Source organism: Corvus cornix, chromosome 1A, assembly GCF_000738735.6.
Source record: "Corvus cornix cornix isolate S_Up_H32 chromosome 1A, ASM73873v5, whole genome shotgun sequence".
Lineage (NCBI taxonomy): Eukaryota > Metazoa > Chordata > Aves > Passeriformes > Corvidae > Corvus > Corvus cornix.
The window spans coordinates 21,161,259-21,184,206 of record NC_047057.1 but is presented as its reverse complement, the minus strand read 5'-3'; the positions used below and the strand labels follow the sequence as shown (position 1 = coordinate 21,184,206).

Sequence of the window (22,948 nt, the reverse complement as noted above, 5' to 3'; positions counted from 1 at the left end):
GCTTCACCTTGTTGAACCTCATATACTTGGCCTTGGCCATCAGTCAAGCCTGTCCATATCCCTCTACAGAGCCTTTCTACCCTCCAGGATATTAACACTCCTGCTCAGCTTGGTGTTGTGTGCAAACTGAGGGTGCCCTTGATCACCGTGTTCATGTTACTGACAAAGACATTAAACAGGATTGTCCCCAATGCTGAGCCCTGGGGAACACCACTGATGACTAGCTGCCAACTGGACTTGAGTCTATTCACCACCAATCTTTGGACTCAGCCATCCAGACAGTTTTTAAAATAACTCTTCCTGAACTATTTTGTTTGCTTGGTTTTGCCAGCATCCCTGCTTCTCCCTGTGCTGCAGTGACCTAGATGTCCCTTCTGCAAATGCCTGGTGCTGCTGAGTCCAGAGTGTGTAACTCTCAAAACACAACTTAATTCCTCTCGAATACCAGTCCAGTTGATCCCTTATCAGTCATAAAAGGAGGCAATACAAAATTATTACAGAACAAGCCCAGATGCTTACAAGTAATACATCTACCTTTTAAATTAACTTACCTACTTATTTTACAATTAGATGATGAGTGTGTGTTTAGGTAAAATTCTGCCCTCATCTTTGAATGCCGTCAGTTTCTCATTAGTTAAAAGCCCACTCATTAGGAGGAGCACATTCCTGGGACAAACACATCAGCTGTTGTAAATTGTTTCAGCAAAGTTTGCTGCTATTCCTTGATTTTATAGAGGTAAGTGCCATGTTATTTACTCAATTAACAATCAGTAAAGACAAAGTTTTCACTTCTGCTTGTAGTCTACCAGTTAGGAAGGATTTCTGTGTTGTTTTCTGTATCATGTCAATTCTGGACTATATTTTATTTCTTGGTTTGTAGTTTTATCTGTCAAATAGCTATTTGGTGCTTAACACTCCAATGTGCATCAGCAATTTTAGGCTAGAAAAGTGATATTGAAATGGTGTTTGTAAATAAAATTCACATTTAAAAAAAAAAAGTAATGTTTTGACTTTTGGGATATTTTGGAATTTGATTTATCAATTTAGTACTTAAATGCACTGGGCTGTGCATGCCACACTGCTTACCCAGGGGGCAGCTAATCATATGCTGTTCACATATTTAATCCCATATGAATAATAAAAAAATACTTCTTTCATTAGAAGCAAAACATTCAGGATAATTGTTTCAAAATGGCAGTCACACCTACAAACAGTGCATTTTAAAATAATCTCAAGAGGAGCCCAAAGGAAGATGCAGTTAGTTGTTTGAAAATAAGTTCTATTCGTTAATACTTTGTGTCAATGTATTGAGCTGGGTTTTTGTAGAGCTAGAGTACTTTAAATTCTTTATTTGAAACAATGTAGACAACAGACTAAGCTGTGTATTGGCATGCAAATAAAGTGTAAAGTTAATTTCACCTCAAATGCTTTATGCATATTTTCCAAATTGTCTTGAGTTTCTGCAGCCAAAGTGTGATATTCCCTTTTGTACTATCCAAAGAAAAGGAATTATTTACTGCAAGTAGAGATTCATGGTGGAAATATACAAATGTTTTAAGAGTTTGCCAAAATATTAGGGTTTTTTAGCTGACTAAAGGACACATTTTTCTCTCACAAGATTATAAATGCTTAATAACTCCATTAATTCAACTGGAATATTTCCAGATTTATATCCCTCAATTAATTTCAATTGAATTTTCTTGAATTACACTATCTGAAAGCATAATTTATCATTGTGTCAGCTAAAGTTAATTTAGCTTAGAGCATTTTCTCAGGAATAAGCCAAGGCCTGATTGTAGGCATTCTCGTTATCAATTTGATTTAATTTTCTCTCTTATAAGTGCCTCTAATAACAATAAACCTTTCAGAAAATGAATGTGTGAATTTAGCAGATGGTGTGAAAGAAGCTAAACTATTTTAAATGCTTTGCAACAATGTAAACTCATGTATTATTTATTGAACAGTATTTCCCATTCATACATTCTTATAAGCTATTAAAATTCCACACCAGAAGGTAGGATGTGTTCTATTAGTGCCAATTAATGTTCATGGTCTTCAGCTAAGAATATTTAGTAATAAAATTAGAAGGAAAATCTATAAAAAACTGAGAACTTCTTTACAGAGTGCTGGTGGTAGGCACTTTAATTTTCACCCATTGAAGGTCAGAGCCAGAAGAGTGTACTGAACAATGTTGAGGATGTTAGTCTTAATTATTCAGGGAATTAAGGCTTTAGCAGTTCTGAAAATCAATAAGGCTCCTCTAAAATGTATAAGCCACCAATTTATTTTTCCCCTTTATTCTTTGCATGTGGAGAAGAAATAAATATTAAATTGCATATAAAAGTTCATACTTTTGACATAGATTTTGCAACTTGAAATACTGGAATATATTTTTCTTAGAATACCTTTGTCTTCAGTTTATAATGCAACAGAAGCAAATGGACTGGAATTGAAAATAACAATGCATCAGGCTTTTACATAAAAAAATTAGATCGGTTCTTCATGTATTAGATGCAAGCTAAATTAATGTATTTGATATATAAAATGGTATAATACTGCTGATGTTACATGGTTTCTTCCACTCACAAAATACTTTTTTTTACTCAATCCTTCAGCAATTGAAAAATTGCTTGTGGCACATATATATTTAATCTCCCTCTACTGCCCAGACAGATTTAGACCATATTACCTTATCTTCCCCTGGTGTTCAAAGTGTCATCAATAATCTGCAGAGATTTAAAATGGCAGCACAATCTTTTAACTGGAATAATACTGGGGACCTGTATCTTTATTTTCCCTCTGTCATTGTGTTGAGTAGCCCTCAGTCTTGCTGGTACTAATGCAGTGACTTGGCATAAGAAACAGTGTGTGAACATGTCAGAGTCTGGCCTCTAATAATTAGAGACAGAGGCATTACAGGTAGATGAGGATAGACCAGGACATACGAAGTATGAAAATGGTTATCTTTAATAGGAGAATTGCAGGCTTCATGGGAAAAATAACTTGTCGATACCAGTTCTTTCCCCTTTCATTCCCATGCTTCCTTGCAGTCTTTTCTCTCAGTTTAAGGCATGACACAAGCTGTACATAGCAGAAACAATAAAGCCAAACAGGAAATGCCTAAGCAGATCGCTGCCCCAAAAGTGACTTAATGTAAGTCTGTGACATGCACCAAAGAATGTCCTCTGGCATTTTGCATTTGCTTTTACATGAATAATCCACAGTTCACAAAAACATCAGCAATGACAGCATATGCCTGGATCCCCATCTCCTTGGTCTTTGAATTTCTTTTCATATATTTACATGAAAATAAAGGGATGCTTCTCCATGCTTTGCAACCTGGTATTTATGCTCACCTACTGGAAGTGAACTGTAATATGTCAATCATATGTTCATTTCTGAACTTTGATCTTTAAGGGAGATTATAAACATAGAACCATAGAATCACAGAATTATAGAATGGTTTGGGTTGGAAAAGACCTTAAATATCATCCAGTTCCAGCCCCCCTGTCATGGGCAGGGATGCCACCCACTAGATCAGGTTTCTCAAAGCCACATCCAACGTGGCCCTGAACACTTCCAGGGATTGGGCATCCGCAACTTCTTAGGGCAATCTGTGCCAGAGCCTCACCACTCTCATAGTGAAGAATTTGTTTCCTGCATCTAATCTAAACTTACCTTCTTTCAGTTTGAAGCCATTCCCCCTCACCCTTTCACTACATGGCCTTGTAAACAGTCCTTCTCCATCTCTCTTGTAGGCCCCCATTAGGTACCAGAAGGCTGCTCTCAGGTCTCCCCAGAGCCTTCTGTTCTCCAGGCTGAACAATCCCAACTCTCTAAGCTTGTCTTTATAGGAGAGGTGCTCTGAGCATCCAAGCATCTTCATAACCTTTTTCTGGACACACTGCAACAAGTCCATGTCCTTCTTATATCGAGGGTCCTGGAGCTGGGTGCAGCACTCCAGGTGGGTCTCAGGAGGGCAGAGCAGAGAGGCAGAATCAGCTCCCCTGGACTGCTGGTCATTATTCTTTTTGTGCAGCCCAGGGTACGGCTGCCTTTCTGGGCTGCAAACTCAGGATGCTGGGTCATGTTGAGCTTCTCATCAACCAACACCCCCAAGTCCTTCTCCTCAGGATATTATGGTTCTTCTGTTCACTTTTTTTGTTAACTTGGGATCTAATCTGAGAAATATAACTGGAGAATTACAAAGATATGTGAGTCAAGAGACTGAAAACTGGTAGTTGTGAGGATACAGTGGATGCTTAATCTCTCTCTAATGCAGTTTTACATTTTTGGCCCACAGAAGGTTTCAGTATAGAATACTTCTGCTGAGATGGACTCAGGTATTCTCTGTCCATTTTACCAGCTTACTAATGCAAGCCATTATTAAACATAAACAGGAAAAGCAAGACTTTTTGCATCATTTTGAAACAGAAAAACAACAACAGAGTGGGACCAAGACAGAGGCAGGCTGGACAGATTTGGTCATTCCTTTATTTCCTAAGAACACAGAGAAATATACATACATGTGTAGATAAACACACTGTAAATACATATTATATGCATATAAATCATACCTCATAGAGAATAATGTATCCATGCACAAGATTTTCAAATTGAGAGAATAATGTATCCATGCACAAGATTTTCAAATTATTTGCAAGCAACTTTGAAATGTGATTGTGTGGCCAAAAAAAAAAAAAAAAAAGCTTAAATACAGTTGAGATGTCTGTATTTCTTAGCCATAATAATAACTTCTACATCAAATGTGGTCAACTTACATTCAAAAAAGAACAGTTCTTCTAGCTGCCAATTTTATACGTTCCTCAGTGGAATTCAAACAATTCAGTTTCATTATTTCCCTTTTTAGGTGTCATCAATTTTATTTCTTTTCCAAGCAAAATTATTTCCTACAGATATGAGAAACACTAGTTAAAAAGAATATATTTGCCATGGAACAAAGTGCAAAGTATACTCAGCAGTTGCAAGACAGGAGTCAATAGCACATTTGAGAGGCTGAAAACAAACTTGGAAAAATGTTGTAAATCTGGTTTAGATCACAAAACATGACTCTTTTTTGTTGGAAAAATCACCTTTCGTCTGTAAGTCAACTGTACTCTTTCCTGTTCTGGATTTTAAATTATGTTAGTCAGATACTGCTTAATGAGGGAATCATAAGTGGCTGTTACCATAGCAACTAGCCTTTTTTTTTTAAGTTTGTTTCAGAATTCTGAAGTAATTATTGAGTTCAATGACAGATGTGCAGTATAACCCATACTTCACAGATTAAACCAGTTGTGTTGTAGCTAATTGTATGGACAATACTTCAAGTCAGCACATCAATGAGCATAAAATGAGAGGATGAATTTGCTGGCTGTTATGAAATTGTGTTGTCTGGTTCTATGACCAATATAAATATCATAATAAGCAGCAGGTGTAATGTCATGTGCTGCAGTGCAAAAAATGCTGGAATAATCAATAAAAACCATTAGAGAAGAAGAACTGTCCATCTAGAGAACACCATCAGTCTGCATTGGAACACATGGTGTGCCAACAGGTTTATTTAGCATGAGAGTCTATATTTTTATGAATTTTAAGTGGTGTATTTTGTAACCAAAGTGTGAAATTAAGATGGCTAGTTCAGTTGTTTTCAACTATTTGGAAATCAAAATAGAGTGGAATAATAAACACAGTTGAATACAGGTTGGACTAAGTTAACAGCAGTTGCTTGGGAAAAGTAAATGTTTTTAATTTTTACAAAGATTATGAAAGGAATATGCAGAAATTAACTGATTTTTCCTATTCAAGAAATGGCAAAATTCACACTTACTAAAGGATATATTGAAATCCAGCCATAGCCTGTTTCATCATAAACTGCATACCAGAAACTGAGGCAAATAAAAAACTACATGTTATTTCTTGCAGTGAAAATGTGATCCAGAATTTCCTGAATACAATAAAAAAAATTTTCATCAACCCCAAGAGATTTGTGATCAGACCCCATTTTCTTCATTTATGAAGAATTCATTTTTGTTTTTAGAATATAGAGCAGAAACTCTGAGAGCATATTCTGCTCTGAAAACACTGTAGTGCCACATAAAGCTCTCTGCATCTTTGAGAAGTTAAACTGACCGTGATAACGTGTCATTGAATAAAAAAAAAAGGAAAAAAAAAGGAGAATTCGAATCAAAGTTGATAATGAGCTTCAAGGAGGAATTGTTAGTGTCTGTGCTCATTAAAAAACAGGGATTAAAGCAGTCCAATTAGTGCCCATGCATGAGAATAAAAAGGATGAAGTCCAAAGATAGAGCAATGGAAATTGTAATAAAAGATGTTTTGTTCATGTTTAGAGGTTCTTTCATGCATTTGTGAAACAACAGATAATTTATTTTCTCATCATTCAGACCTATAGGCTTGTCTGCTTTGAAAACTCGTTTCACTTGCCTTCAGAAGAATTTTTAAAGAAAAAGTATCTGTAATTAAATTCCCATCTGCAAATAACATCAGAATTAATTGTGTATGATAATGTCTCCTATGTGAAAAGTGAAATGCTTTGCAATGAAATACAGTGCTTTAATTGCAATGAGGTGCTTTAGCCTTCTAGAAGGTAGGCATGTTGTCTATGCTCTTACCAGCTTACTTAGATTGATAGAGATATCTGGGTGACTAATTCCACACAGCTTTAAATAAGGAATTTACAGCAACTTTCGGAGGTATCAAGTATTCACTAGAGGATCCTGAATGACTGTCCTTGACCAGACCCTAACTTCTAAACAGCTTGAGCAGGATTAGACTGATTTCTGCCTTTTTTTGTGGGATTCATCTTGCAGGTACAGAAATCGGCATGTCTAGAATTAAGCAACATGTCCAGCATTCTTCATAATTTCAAAGATTTGGTAAATTCAGCCAAAAGACCCTTGAGAATTATTTGATATTTCCTGAGATAAACATTTTCATTTTGTCACTTGTGGTGTTTTGTCCTGAGTGACCAGATCTGGGGGTGAGCCAGGTGACCTCCAGAGGTCCCTTCCAACCCCAACTTCCTCTGTCAGGAAGAGTAACAAGAATTGCCCAAGAACTAAAAATACACAACTAAAAATTACCCTGCAATATTATCTCCTGACCTAACTCTGTTATGATTTATTATCTGCAATGTTCTAATGTCTAGGGCTCTCAGATCTAGAAAGAACTGTACTGTATTAGTCATTAATGTCTAATTATATGTACATAATAACACAAGGCTGAACAATCTAGCATTTGGATTGTGGGAATAAGCAGCTGGGATCTTTTCCCAGATCTTTTCTTACACAGAAATTCACTAAAGGTCTTTTCTTCTTTCCTGGTGCTCTTCCCATTTCATCTGAGCTACCACTTTTTGAGAAAATTTCTGTTTATCTTATGGATTTGTTCACATGTACTGCAAAGCCATCCAGTCCAAATCATGAAAAATCACTTAGCAATGTAGTGAGATCATTTGCTACATCAAAGAAAAAATGCAGAGCACTGTGGTGCATTCCTCAGTTTGTATAAAACAGGAAGGGAAAGGCAATTTTTCTGGCTTGTTTGTTTGTTTGTTTGTTTTTCTCAGCCCATGCCATTACTTACATGATTATGCAAGATTGCATGAAAATGGAGAAAAATATACCGGTTGCAAGCATAAGACCTCCCTTCAACAGATCAGTGGAGTGACAGTAACCTGGCATCCTTTTTCAGCAGGCAGGGGTTTAAGTAATATCAGCTTGGTGGCAATGGCCCATTTCACTCAAGGATGTTATCTTTAATAGGGTCTAAAGGATTGTGAACAAAATTTTAAAACTTGGGTGCTAAATCTATATTTAGGTTTACAAAACAAGCATTCAGAGAGTGAGTGAGGAAACAATGGAGTATAACTCTAGCTTGGTAATGAGGGCTTGCTCCTGGGGAATCCTGCATTGTGGCTTCTTGCAGTCCTGCCCTTAACTCCCTGCCCCAGCCACTGTTTCATGCAAATTGCCTCCTTCTGATCTTGGGAAGGTGCTCTCATATCAGACCACATGTGGGGGGACTCAATGCTTTTCTGGGACTGAGGATGAAAAAACACAAAACTGAGGATAGAGGAGAGAAGGGCTGTTCTGTAGGAGACATAAGGACAAAGTAGAGTTTAAGGGAAAGGGAGAAAATTAGGACAGCAGTTGCAGACAGGAGAAGAGCCATCAAACCCAGAGCATGGAAGAATGGCATGGAAGAACAAATGACAGAGGAAGAAATCCTGGATTATGTAATTTATTAGAGCCAACATATTTTCAAACGGGAAAGTTTTTTCTCTTGAACAAGTCTGCCAACAAATTTGGATAGTGGTGCCTGCAGCCTTCCTGTAGATTTGGCATCCCATTACAGATTAAAAGGAAATATGAGAGGAGTACTACAAGATCTAGTATTTAGGGTGGTGTGTTGGCCATACTGGTTTGGAAAGCAAGAAATGTAAAAATCCTGGCTATGAGCTAATGCATGAGTAGGTGTGAAGAGCTCTCATAGTCTAGAAGAGGAATTCAGTGATTAACTGATGTTAACTGAGAAAATACAAGGGACAAGTAAAACTAGACTTCACAGGCAAGGAAAGAAATCATTAAAATGGATGTAAAAATAGGGAAACATCCAGTTTCAGGACATTTAAAATTTACATGTCTGGTGCATGAATTGAACCTGCAGTGCACACAGTGATTGCAGTGATTTAACATGTGCCTAAAACAGTGAATGATAAAAAATAACAGCTGAGTTGATGACCTATGTCATACTATATATATTCATAGGGAAACCATTTTAATGACCTCTGCATCATAAAAAGGTCAGCAAAGAGACCCGAATAACAAACCCAGGACAGAGCTGAGTTGTGCTTCTTGGTGAAGAGACTGGAGCAGAGACAGATTTTGGAGCAGAGACAGATTTTGGAGCAGAGGCAGATTCTGGAGCAGCGACCTGTGGACAGTGGGCGAACAGCTGCCCCACGGGGTGCAAAGTGGGGGTGTGTCCAGGATACCAGCAGCCTTGCAGCACTGGCAGTTCCCAAACTACTGCAGTCCCAAGCCAGTGTGACTACCAGGGAAAACATCAGACTCTGAAAGGAAAAATGGACATGAATACCCCTCATTTCTACAAACTAGCCCTTTTTTCAAAGATACAGCAGGTTTTTCCAGCTAGGTCAGATCTGCTTAATGTAATTTATTTTCTTTAACATATGAATATTTAATTTGTCTTCAGAATAAGTAGCTTAGACCAGTAAGTCATTAATAGTATCCCTCTTCTAACCTGAAGATTGATTATCACTCTTGCATCTATTCATTTACAAAATGAAAATGAAATTCAGGGGTAGATAACAATATAATTTTTTCATATCCTGAAAATTGCAGAGTTTCTGAGTTGTCTCCATTAATCTGTGTGAGGTAGAAGTGTCTGACTTTTTTTTAAACTACCTTTCCTGTTGTGACCATTAGAATATACAGATAGCAAATGCTGCAACCCCACTGTGATGATCTTCTAGGCAAGTCAGACTGACTACAGCAGAGCTTGTTTGGAAGCTGAAATTTCAAATGAGCACACATTCTTTTTTTATACTATCATTTTAGGTTATTACTTTATTATCTAGTTTAGTAGACATGGGGGAGCTAATAAATGTTAAGGAAACGTCTGAATCAACTGTGTGAGGAGTTGGGGTGAAAAGGAAGTGAAGTTTCCAGACAGCGTAGTCTATAATAAAGTTTTTCAAAGCATTTGAAATTCATTTTAACTTTTACAAGATCAGTTTTGGACTCTTTGCACTGAGTTTAATGTTATCAAAAGCAAATAAAACCAAAAGACATTCCCTTATCATAAAACCTGCTTCCATGCTGCCCTGCTAACATCTTATCTTGGTTTTGTTTTCAAAGGCACATCATAGCAATTTCCCAGAAAAAAAACATACCATGGATGTTTGGGTCAAACAGTTGGCAGTGGTGGCACTGCTTACTCTGGCTGATGCTCATCTGCCGAAGCCGGCACGGGCCCCTCTGGTTCTGCACAAGCCTTTCATGGTTGTCTGGAATGCACCAACCGAGCAGTGCAGGCTGCGGTACAAGGTGGACCTGGATCTTGCTGTTTTTGACATTGCATCCAACATCAATGAGACTCTGAGTGGATCCAATGTGACAATCTTCTATCACACTCATTTGGGATACTATCCCTACTACTCAGATAACGGAGATCCCGTTAATGGAGGGGTGCCCCAGAACGAAAGTCTTATCAAACACCTTAGCAAAGCAAAGTCTGACATTGACTATTGCATACCCATGAAGAAATTTCAGGGACTTGCAGTCATTGACTGGGAAAACTGGAGGCCCCAGTGGGATAGGAACTGGGGGAATAAAAGCATTTATAGAAACAAATCTCTCGAGATTGTTAGGAGACGGCATCCTCGGTGGTCAGAGGACAAAATTAGGAAAGTGGCTAAAGAGGAATTTGAAAATGCTGGCAGGAGTTTTATGAATAACACCATCCTTCTGGCTGAGCATATGAGACCAAACGGTTTGTGGGGTTACTATCTTTACCCAGATTGCTACAATTACGATTACAAAGAACACCCCCAAACATACACAGGGAAATGCCCGCCCATTGAGTCTTTCCGCAATGACCTCCTGCTTTGGCTGTGGAAGGAAAGCACTGCTCTCTACCCTTCTATATACCTGGATTATATGCTGAAGTCAAGTCCAAATGCACTAAAATTTGTTCACTATCGGGTTAAAGAGGCAATACGTGTTGCCTCAATTGCTAGAAAAGACTATATTTTGCCTGTGTTTGTTTACTCCAGACCATTTTATGCCTATACTTTTCATGTGTTAACAGAGGTAAGCAGACAGACTTCTTTCAAAATTTAGGAGTTAGAAATAGCCTCTTAGAAAAAGTATGTTCTAAAAGCTTTTTCTGTATAAAAGCACGTACACTTTTGTTTTTCAAATTTAAGGCAGCCCCCTGAGAGGAAGTACTGTAGTCACAGTACAAAACTCTATGCCTTTCAGGGGTTAATATTGCAGTGGTTTGGTCTACCTCTGTGAGATAACATTGTATATTTTTAATGAGGGTAATTTAGAAAGAAAGTACAAAGAAATAATTTCCTTAAGGAAATAATTCATTCTGGTATTTTAATTCTTATGGGCAGCTTGTGAAATGAACTTGACAAATTTTGTGATGTTTAAAACTAATTAGTGCAATGGAAAGATAAACTTTCATGAGAAAGGAGCCTCAGGGCTTTTTTGTTTCTTTATGCAAATGTAAATTCATTCAGTATAGAAATAAACTAGTCAAGCAAAGTAATCTGTCCTGGAGTTCCTAACTCCATGATGAGTATTGGCCACCTATCTCACTTTTCAGAAGTACAACATCTTCATGTCCAACATTTAGTGCTAAACTGTGGAGTCATTTTATCAAAGAAACACAGTTTTTGAGTTCTGCAATGTTCCATCAATCAGTGATCAAGTGCAATAAATATGTAGTGGCCACAACACTGGTGGTAAATTATATATATGTAAATCTCAGACTTTCTGGATTTGTAATGATGATTGTTGCTCTGACTTTCTTTATGCACATGATAGAGACACACAGACACTTACTCATTTCTCTGGTAGTTGTCTCAAGTGCCAAAAGCTTTTCTTCAGTTTCTATCAATTCCACGAGAAAGGAGAAAATCCGGGGCAGGGAACTCATGGAAATAACCCCTTGATGACAAAGGGCATCTGGGGGTGCTCCATCTCTTTATTTTCTGGAGAGCTGCATGGGAGATTCCTTCTACTGCTGCCAGAGACAAGTTCTTGACTCAAACCAGAACAAAAAAAAGGGAGAGAGGTGTCAAGGTAAAAGGCAAATTCAGTCCAGTAAACCACAGGCTGTGGGGGGCTTCAGCCTGGAGCTGGAGCTGAGGAGGTGCAGCAGACCCCTGAGAACCTGAGAAATGTTTCAGGAAGCATATTTTACATAGAAGTAATTAGGAATTTGGTCTGGTTCATTTTCAGCAACCAGGAACTCTCTGGAGCCATTTTGTCTGTGGAAATCACAGGTGCTAGCTGACTCAGAAATTGTGGGCAGATAGGCCAGTCCGGTCCTGAAGGAGTCACTGGGGTCAGTACAGGCAGGATGTCACCCGGAACACCTTCACTGAAGAGCTCAGGCTAGGAAATACATAAGAATTCTTCAAATGCAGTCTGCAATAATACATTTTTATAAAATTAATTAGTCCCTTGAGCAGTATAAAAATACCATGAATGTTACTGAAAGTTATGAAAACTAGCATGCTGTTACCAGTTATGTGTGAGTTCAAGATCTGTGGTGGTACATAGTTACTGTTTTACCTTAAGCTGTTTTCCGAACAGTACACTGGTAATTTAGAGTGATGCTCCTCTCAGGTTACATTCTTTAACTCACCAGCCTGTTTTCCACTTGCATGCAGCCATTTACTTTTGGATGCTTTAAAGATCACTTTATAACTCTGCAGCCAGGAAAGATCTTTGCATAGCCAGAGAAACATATTTGGATTATGCTCCACCTCGTATTTCTCATAAGGACAGCATGGGCAGGATACTCAGCATGGGACAGGGTTTAACATGTGTCCAGGCTACACACATCATCTGTGAGAACAGCTTGGGGTCTGACAGGAACTTGCAGGGTTGCATTTAAAAACCTTCTATATAGGAATGATCCAGCAAATAGTGTTCTTGTGTTCTTTCATAGTCCTGGAGCCACCAGGATAATTTAAATGTGGTTTTGTATGCTCAGGTTTTAGATTAGATTGGTGCTTCTCATTTGACCCATGCCATGCCCCTAAGCGATACTCACAAAGTTACAAACAAGGCATGAAACCTCTGAGCTCCAGAAACTATGTGCATCAAGGTGACAAGGAAAGGTACCAGTGTAGGACAATTACATGCAGGCTAAATGGCCATAGAAAAACTGGAACAGTAGGCAGTTGGGATAGTTACCTGACCTCTGTCAGGGGCTGGGCCAGGAGAACCACAGCCTTGCTCCATTGAGCTGTGTGAGAGCTGTAATTTATGTTCCAACAGAAACAAGACTGACTCATTCAAGGGCTTGTGTGCAAGCCCTTCTGTACACAGGGCTTGTGTAAAATCACACAGTGGAGTCAGAAAAAATGCTTGTGAGTCAGAGTCACTGAGGGAGAGACACAGGTCTATCAAACCTTCAGAAAGATGAAAGGCCCAGGTCCCAGACAGATGCTGTAGCTGTGTGTGCTGTACCTTTCACCCTGACTGCATCTAGAAATCAGGTGAGTTGTGCATAAGGTGTCTGAGAAATGAATCCTGCTTTTTGTCATGGAAACAATTTATAAATTCTGAATTGAGATCCAAGTCATTATGAAAGGTTTCTGTATTTGCTACGTATGTGTATAAGCAATTTGCCATCTGTGGGGTATTTAGGAACTTTCTGCCTAGACAATTCACTACTAAGTGTGTGGGAGAGGGAAGTCACACAGTAGAATCTGTGCTTCCTGACTAGATGGCTGAAGTCATTAATAAAGCAGGATGACAACTGACAAATGATTAATAATGGATAACAATCCTGTTCTTCCCCTACAGATAGTCTTCTCTGATGACCAGGTGTGCATGTGTATAGAGACCACTCCCTGCAAACATGCCAGGCTTGCACTACCATTGCTGAATACAGAAAACTCTTGTCTGCAACAAAGGCTCTTCAAGATTACAGACATACTTATTTTTCTTTCCTCAACATGTGACTAGAACTGACTGTCTTGCTTTGTCTTGAGCTCCAAAACTGAAATGGTTTAGTTCACCTCCTATTTTTTTAATGTCCAGTGCAGTGACTTGTGTGATCTAAATACAAAGAAACACTGACAGACATTATAGCCTGCCAAATCAGCTGTCTTTGGAGATAGTCCAGCCTAGTCTTGAGGACCTTAGGCAGTTGCACACTGCCCCCAAAAGCTTGAACAAGAATGAGCATCAAAAGGGAAGAGGCTTTGTCAACTTGTTAATCATTTGGAGAAATACCAGTCGCCCATGTCTGATACAAGGAAAAAATTAGGATTCTCCACCTAGACAGATGCCAAGATATTAATATTTAAAATATCTAATTTTTTTTAAATTGCATGTTCTCTTCCGTATGAGGCATTTTTTACACTCTCACAGAAGAGCCATGCCAGTGAGCCCCCACCAATGCCAAGCTGTCCTGTGTGAGGAGAGGCACTTGGTTCCATCCCAACACCAGGACTGCCGTATCTGAGGCTGCTGCTGGAGCTCATGTGCCTCACTCAGTTCTTCATGGAGGCACCTCCTTATCTCTGGCCTCAATTTGCCACTCTCACCTATTAGGAGAGGGACATATCTTTCCTTTTCTCAAAATACCCAAACGAGGAACAAAACCTTTATTTTCTAACCCTGTCTGTAGCACAGGAGGAGGAAGAAGGTGGTGGTGCCTCCCTCTTTGTATGACCATCAACTGGTCAGAGCACCTACCTCTGGTGCAGAAGCTCTTGGCTCTGTTCTCTTCCCAACCTGCTCAGGATGAATCCAGCACCCTGTGTCAGGCATCAGAAAAGAGTTAAGGAATCATCAGACCAAAAAGAACAAGTGATCAGAGAGCAAAAGTAAAAGCAAAGGTGCAACCTCCTGTCCATAGGTCATTTAGGGAAGAGCCCTTCTGTGTTGATGGCTTTAAGGGTTAGTTTTGTCAGTTTTACATGCATATGAATTAGACATGAAGTACTGTAATCTTTTTGTGGATCTGATAAAAATAACAAAAGAAAGATGTGGAATATGGGGTTATAAAAACTAGATTTACTGACTTCTGGTCAAGCAGTCTAATTCCCAGAGCATATTACTTGCAAAAAGTAAGGGTTTGCTCAGGTCTTAGTTCATCGAGCAATGCTAAATATTTATTGAATATTTGTTCTGGATGTCTGATAAGTTTTAATTAATTTGTTAATGAAATCTGATATGTGTTAGTGTGAAATCACTCAACTGTCATGTGAGTAATGTAGAACCACAGTCTAGCCTTTGTATCTGGGTAAACATCATAAAATGCGTTGCAGATGATGATGGCCTGGGAACCCTCATTACCAACACATCAGACTGTATTTCACATTCTTTTAACATTTGATATTTTGATCTTTAATTAACATACCTTTTTTTTAAACTGATTAATTAATTAATTCCCATAAGAAATACCCCTCCTCCTTATTTCCCCCTTGAAAAGAATACCTGCAGCCCACACCACTATCCTTTAAAAAGTACTACTGGCCTATATACTTTCAAGAGTAATGACAGTCTCTAGAAGACTGGGTGATCAGCAGCAACAGGAGCTGCAGGCAAGACCAGCTATACTTTATATCACTCTGAACTCTGCACTAAGAGCCAGTAGGCAAGCTCTGCTCTTCCCGATTTTTCCAGGTTCTCCTGCACTGTTTTGTCCAACCTTTAGTTAAGGGTCAAAGCCCCTGCTTGCTCTGAATTCTCTGTAATTGTCTTCAACTCTTCAGTGGATTCTCCCTTTCCCACGACATTTATTTGTGCTTTTTTTTGATATCTCTCAGGCCGCAAATGTTTTGGGAATGGGAACTCTATAACTATGCATTGATAAATCAACAGGCCCACTTAGACAGAGAAATATATTATTTAGTAGTAATTAACAATAATAACATGGTTCTTCCATTCTATAATTTTGCTTTTCTAAGGTTCCACCACCATACTGAGATAATTTGCTTGGTATTTTGGATTGTTCTCTCATTAAAGATTTGCGAAGACTATATAAAAGACCATCACTATCTTTTTAAAGGAATTTTCTCTTTGTCAAATTGAGAAATATTTTAATGTCTGTCACTACAAATACTGATCAGTAATTACTTTTTAATCAATTATTGTAGACAGAAATGGTTTTAGATGTAATTGATTATGCCTTGAAATCTGGAGGAAGAAGTTCCTTCCCATGTATTTTTGAAGATTTAATTGCATTCTTTTAGACACAAAATTCATAATCTCAGAGAATGGCTTTAAGACACTTGCAAGATACATTGCCATGCTGTTGGCAAGGCACTGGTGACCCCTGTTCTACACTCAGGCTGCTCTGGTAGAGTTGTATTGTTGCTATTGCTACAACTCAGCTCCTTACTGATTCAATTCTAAAAGTGGACATGGTTAAATCAGTATGCAAACGTGTGTGCTTTTGGGTTTTTCCCCCACTTGGTACTTGTAGAAAGGAGAGAGGTTAATTTTTCAAAGATGTGTTTCCTGGACGACTAGCTTTCATGGTGGTAGAAACAGCAGCCCTGTAACTCAGTTGGCACGGCTAAAGCAGCATGAGTTAGACCCCTGCCTAAAGCCTATCAACTGCAATTAGATGCTGCAAGGGTGATCCTGTGATGTGTGATGATACTTACCATCACTTGCCAAAAATGTTGCCTCTGTAGGTTTCGTAATCATTCAAAGACTGGTAGATAAAACAGATCACTCAATTCTTACTCCACCACCTTGGCTGGAGGAACCCTTGTGCATAAACTATAAGGATTTTATTATTTGGTAGGCACACTGATGAATGCCACCTATGTAAACTTTTGGAGAGACACAGCAGAGCTTTCTAAACTAAACAGTGATTTTGTTGTGAAGAATATACCACAGGACCAATGTTGCTTCTGGGAAAAAAAAGAAGTGATTCCCATATCCCAGTGCTTTTTTGCTTTTGCTTTTGTATCTTTGTTTTTCTCATGTGTGGATTTGGCCTTCTTTTTCAGAGGGATCTGGTCAATACCATTGGGGAAAGCGCGGCTTTGGGAGCAGCTGGAGTTGTTCTCTGGGGCAGTATGCAATACGCCAGCTCAGAGGTATGTTGTGCCAGTTTATCAGTTCTTAGGAATCACCTCAATACCTCTTCTCTGACACCACACCCTCCATAGCACCTATCTACCTTTGTCAATGTCATCAGCCAACAACTGAGGATGATGGCTCAGTACTACTTTCAGGTCTCATTAGTTTTGTTAGGCTGAGAAGTCCCATTGCTTCAGAGCACATTGTTTTGGGCATGTCATTTGTAGCTTGGTGGAATAATGAGTCCAGGTGAGGAGAAAGACAGGTTTCCAAAAGATGCCATACAAATACAAGCACAGCTTGTTTTACTGTGTTCTTCTTCGTAACTATGGCAGTTGTCCAGATCCACTGGGAAGGGATGGAGTCCGGACATGAGGTGTTTTCTCTGGTTGCTAATGTTGAAATGTCATATGGAAAATAATGTCACAAGAAAAGCCCTAGTTACTTTTCCCAGGTTCCTCAGACTTTCACAAATAAACCTTCTTGAGGAGATGGGAGGCAGCACTGGAGTTTCCCAGGAGGCATGGCAGGCTAGCCCCCATTCCTAAACCTGGGCTGGCCTTTGGTGCCCACTCTGCATTTCATGCAGTCTGCTCTCGTACTCCTGAAATCCCTGGCAAAGTACCACTGGCTTGGTACTTTCCTTGGTACTTTCCTTGGTACAGGAAATCTGAACTGGAACTTTCTAGCTGCAATTGCAGCAACTTCTGTGCTGGTTTATGAAAATTATGTGGCTCCTGGTAAACTGAAGGTATTGGAGTGATCAGGGCCAAAGTGGTGACTTAATTTGTGCTTTCAAACCTGTTAGTCCCATGAACTTCTCTTAGTCAGCAGTCACCAGAAATCTCTACTTAAGGAACCTGTTAGTCTCAGATTACCGTATCAGCTCTCTTCCTGCTTCCTGGGACTCCTCCCTTGTCTCATACTGTATGGCCCTAGCAGGAACTCAAATAGAAACTATAGTAGAGGTCAATACTTTTCTAATCTTACCCATGGAAATAAGTTCATTGAAACCTAATAGATCACTCCAGTATGTACATCCAACAAGATTTATCTCAATGTATTACTTTAGGCAAGAACAGTTTAGTACTGGCATCTTTTTACATATAATAAACTTGGACATGGTGCTAGATACTGAGAAATGTGTCATGGTCTTCTATTATTCACAGGAGAGCTGCCTAACCGTGAAGCGGTACATTGACGGACCTTTAGGACACTATGTCATTAATGTGACCTCAGCAGCCAAACTCTGTAGCAAAGTCCTGTGCAAGAAGAATGGAAGATGTATCCGCAAAAACAGCGATTCCTCTGCTTACCTCCATTTGTCACCCACTGATTTTAAGATCCATGACCATTACTCAGAGAGTGGCCCCAGGTTCCAGGTGACTGGTGAACCCAGCCTGGAGAGTATTGAAGCCATGAAGCAGAGATTCATTTGTCAGTGTTACCAGGGCTGGACAGGAATATTTTGTGAATTGCCTGACCAAAGGCTATTGGAGCACTGGGTTCATGTAGTGTTTAGTAGATCAAGAAAAGAAAACCTTTTTGTCTTCCTCTTAGGAGTCATACAGCTTCTTCTGCTTTGTTCTGCACACTAAGGTCTTCTAAGGCAGTGCAAGGGAATAAAAAATGGTGCCTCTAAGAGTTCTGTTCCTTAGCAAATTTTTATTGCAAAAGGAAAAGGCATTGTTGATGAAATAATTTTATTCTGTTTAATAATTTCCCCATCCTGGAACTTTTTTAGACACTTAAATTTTGAAAGCATTTTCTTACCAGCTCCTTTACTCCTACCTTGTGCTTCACTCATGTGTTCAACAGATAAAGATTCTGTTGTTGCAGTGGAAGTTTTACCTGAATAAAAAAGTTGAATGAACTTGTACAAAGAGTCAACCATGTAGAAGCTTAAAAAAAAGAACACAGAACCTCTTTGTTTCAGGGCTGGGTGATTTAACATGGTGATGAGGAGAGTCTTGTGGACCAGGGATTGGGAACTGTTCTCTGCAGCTCTTGCTGAAATCAAGTGGTACATTGTATGAGAAGCTGCACTGTGCCCAGAGCCACAACCACTGATCCTACTGCTTCTGCATAAGCAATGTGAAGAGTACAGAGTTATACACCAGCAAACACTTTTAAAAATATACATTTCAGTATTCCAAGGCCTAATTTGATTCCTGTTACTTCTAGAGATATCGGTATTTCCAGAACTAGTGTTGTGCCATCTTTGCCAAGATAGTGTTTGACTGAACATCTCTGCAATTACTTTTAGGGGAGGGGATTCTGAGCTCTGAGAGCAGCACTGGCAGCTGGCACCCAGCAGCACTCCTGCCTGAGCAGGAAATAGGGAAGCGCTTCTTTGCTCACCCCAACCCTTGGGAAGGAGGCAACCCTGCTGCCTTTGGAGCTGCTGCAGGTCTTTGCTTTCTGCTGGCTGGTCAGTGAGTGGGAAATGAGAACAGGCTGACAGATCCCACTTGTCAATGTGTGTTTCCCTCAGCAGGTCAGGAGAAAATGAAGAACTCTATTTACTGAAATATTTTTGGCTTCAGATGGGGACCTCTCTGAAGGTGGTATAGCTTAATGATCTACTGATTACTGGTTAATTTAGTGTCCATAACACGCTGTCCTGTCAGGCTGTGCCATGTCCATTTGCAGTTATTCATTGGTTCATGTTCATGTGTGAACCAAATTTATTTCATCAAAGACCTATCTGTCTTCCACATAGCTTTTCAATGTAACAAACAATGGATGCCTTCACTGAACTGAAGACAAGCCCAAGAAATTCCCTACACCACTCTGACTTACTAAAATAATTTCTTTTGAGGTTTTTGTATGATGCATTGAACTGAGTATTGTTCCAGATCATGGACACAGGCATTGATAAGAAACCCACATGTGGGTCTAAGACTTCTTTTTTGCCCTTACTAGTGTCTGTATTGATCATCTGTGGCCTGACTACGTTGCTCACATTACACAGTACCTTATTCCTGCAGCAGTTTGATTAAAATCAGCAAGGCTATTCGGAGAAGATACTCAGCTGTGCAAGGAGGTCTGAATCTGGCTCTTACCCAGGCCCCTTCTTAAGACTGTCCTAAATTACTGTAAACATTAACATGTCTCCATGAATTATAATCTGCTGTATTCTATGTAATCTTCTTATCTCTGAACATTTCTTCATGGTAACCACACATAACAAAAACTATCTTTGCTTTGCCCAGACCAGATTCACAGCTGGTGTGAAAGGTGATACTCAGATTCACTTGAGACAAAGATCCAGCTCCTAACAGATGTGCAGTGGATGTTAAGGCTGCCTTTAAATCTAGGCACTGAAATTGAACAGACTTGAGTTAAGCAGAGACTGAGTGACTTAGGCACTATAGTGGGTCATGGTAATGTCATGTGCTGAGAAGCCCCAGGAGAGCTTTGCCACTGACCTTTTGCTTTGTACTGTGTAACAGCAATGGATGACAGCAAAAATAAAGGTAAAAAACTTCCTCATTTTGGTGGGGGAGAGAAAGGATTAAAATTAAAGTTTAGAAAAATTTACAGCTATTAAGAGCTAAGCTTTTAAATTGAAGTTATTGTGTTTACCTTATAAAATATTAAAAAAAAAAAATTCTGCTTCAGCCTCTTTACTCAGTTCAGAGTTTGTTAAACTCCAAGGGAATCTACATATACTTTAGTATCTTGAGAGCACAGAAACTATTAGCCCAGTTTTGCTAAATACCTGTCACCAATGCTGGTCTGTATTTAAACTGGATGCTCCTGGTTCGTGCAATGCTGTCCTGTAGAGCTGAAGTGAAAATGTTTTAATGCTTATGCACTGTGTCAGTGAAATATGTTTATAAAATGTTCTGTGTCACTTCATAATGTGTTTTCACTATTTCTGTATGCTTGTAAGAATAAATGATGTTGAGACTTAAATAGACAATTTATTTGGGTAGCATAATTCAATTAAACTGACATAAGGTCTTCATCGGATAAAGTTCTGGTAATTTGTGGGAAATTTATGCAAACTAAACAATGCTGTGGATAAAGTGTCTGTGTTCCTGACTCAGTCTGTGGTGTATATTCTGTATCAGGAAACACTGGTAGAGACCTGTACAAGTGCATAAGGCTCTGTCAGTTTATGTCAGGTCTGAATTCATCCAGTGGTTCTTCTTTAGCCTAGGGTACAATTTCACACAGAAGAGCGTATGAGTATCTGTGGTAGTACATCCATCTGGATACGAAGGTTTTTGAATTTGAATCATATTTCTGTGAAGAACTGCTAGTCCAGTTCTGCATCTGCATCACTATGTTGTCTTAGGTAAAAGAGCAAAATCAGTATTTGGTCTGGGGTTCTTAATAATTATTGAACGAATCAAGCATCTAAATGAATGTAATTTTACAATTTCTTTTCTATTTCACCAAGTTAGAGCCCTTTCTTTTGTAAAGAAAACAATAATTACCATAAGACAATATCCCTGGAAGAGGTAGAGTTGGATGTAGCTCTTCTGCTGACTGAGGACAGGCAGAAGTTGCACTGATGAATGCAAGGTCTCTTATGTCATGAGTGTTCCCATGTGGGACCACCAGCTACACCAGCCACTACCAAAGTCAGGATGTATTTGATTCCTTAGCTCCATAGATGGGTCACCTACCAGGAGGAGTTCTCTACGTGGTGCTGCATTAGTGCCCTTTACCAGGCAGAATACAGGGTGGGATCATGCCAGGTTGGCTGGAAACCGACACTGGACAGGACCACAGAGCATGCACCACATGGAGAAACATGAAATACAGTCAAAGCCTTGGTAACAAGCAGTTTTTTACCTTCAGTTACACTTAAATTAATACTACTCTTAAAGTTAAACTATGAACTAATTGGTTCACTTAATACAGGTTTTATGGTCCAGTCTTAGGACCCAGCTTGTATATGTAGTACAGCTACCTGGAGAAGGAAGAGTTTGAAGCAGCAGAGAACATTTACAATGATGTCCTTAGCTAGAACCAGTTCTTAAACCATAGTTGATCCTGGGAAATAGATATTGATTTCCAGAGACAACAGAAATAAGAGTTTAATTTTATCTGAACCACTTCTGCTTCAAGATGATCATGGACCTAGACCCTAGTTCTTCCTAAATGATGACATGTAGGGTCCTCTAATTAGCTGAGGATAAACAATACCAACAGACTGACAGGCTTTCAGCTTTTATCAAGTTTTCTGGTTTTGCACTCAAAACCTTTGAAATTTGGGGAAATATTATGCTCACTTCCTATTTCTCTCTCAGCACAGCTGGGTGTTGCACCTAATAAAATGTATGTTCCACACAACTCATAAATACATAGAAAAGCTGGGACTCATTTTGTTCCACTTCCATCTGACTGGTAAATGTGTGGGGTTGTGGTTCCGACTTGACCAGCTTTAGGTGCCACTGGCATCTTCTTTCCACTCCCAACCTTTCCTCTCACTCCCATCCCTCCATCATGGCGTGCTGTTCCCTGCTTGTGCTGGCACAGCTGCTCAGAGGCCCTTGACCTGATCTGGATTGGGAAACCATGCAGGTCAAGAGTTCCCTTGTTAAAATAAAGGTGCTTTCCCACAATGCTTTTTTTCCCGAAACTCAGATTAATTAGTCTATCTGACTCACATTGTTCTGCCCATAATATTGAGCCAGGGCTAAGGAAGTGGACAAAAACCACAAGGAAGTGGTAGCAAAGCCATAAGCTGAGAATTGTCACTCAAGACAATATATTGTGAGTGAGCAGTCTTGGTACGCAGTTGGCAGCATCAGTCATGTCTCACCCAGCCTGTCCCCTGGGGTCTGTGTGGCAGGGGAGGGGCAGTGCCTGGCAGCCTCTGCCCTTCTGCCTGCCTCCATGGGCGACAGCGCATCCGTCCAAGGATGGGGATACTGCCATGTCAGGGCACCTGCTGGACTCCCCCAAAACTCAGGGCTCCTTGCAGTTATCATGCCAGTGCCATCTTGGTGCCTCACCAGATGCCAAAGTCAGGATAAGTAAAACTCTCCTGGCATGGCCCAAATCAGGAACATGGATATTTAACGTGTTTTCTGAAGCACCCTTTTGCCACTGAGTCTTAAGGTTGAAAAAGGATGAGAAAGGCTTCCTGGCTG

General features: G+C 39.5%; 1 protein-coding gene across 1 annotated transcript; it reads left to right on the top strand.

Annotated features, from left to right (window-relative positions):
- Positions 1 to 371: 371 nt before the first annotated feature.
- HYAL4 (hyaluronidase 4) lies at positions 372 to 20,808 on the top strand. Its single transcript, XM_010395691.4, has 4 exons — positions 372 to 736; positions 9,903 to 10,856; positions 16,763 to 16,852; positions 18,005 to 20,808. The coding sequence occupies exons 2-4, from the start codon at positions 9,939 to 9,941 to the stop codon at positions 18,431 to 18,433; spliced, it is 1,437 nt and encodes a 478-aa protein (XP_010393993.1). The 5' UTR covers positions 372 to 736; positions 9,903 to 9,938; the 3' UTR covers positions 18,434 to 20,808.
- The last annotated feature ends 2,140 nt before the right edge of the window (positions 20,809 to 22,948 follow it).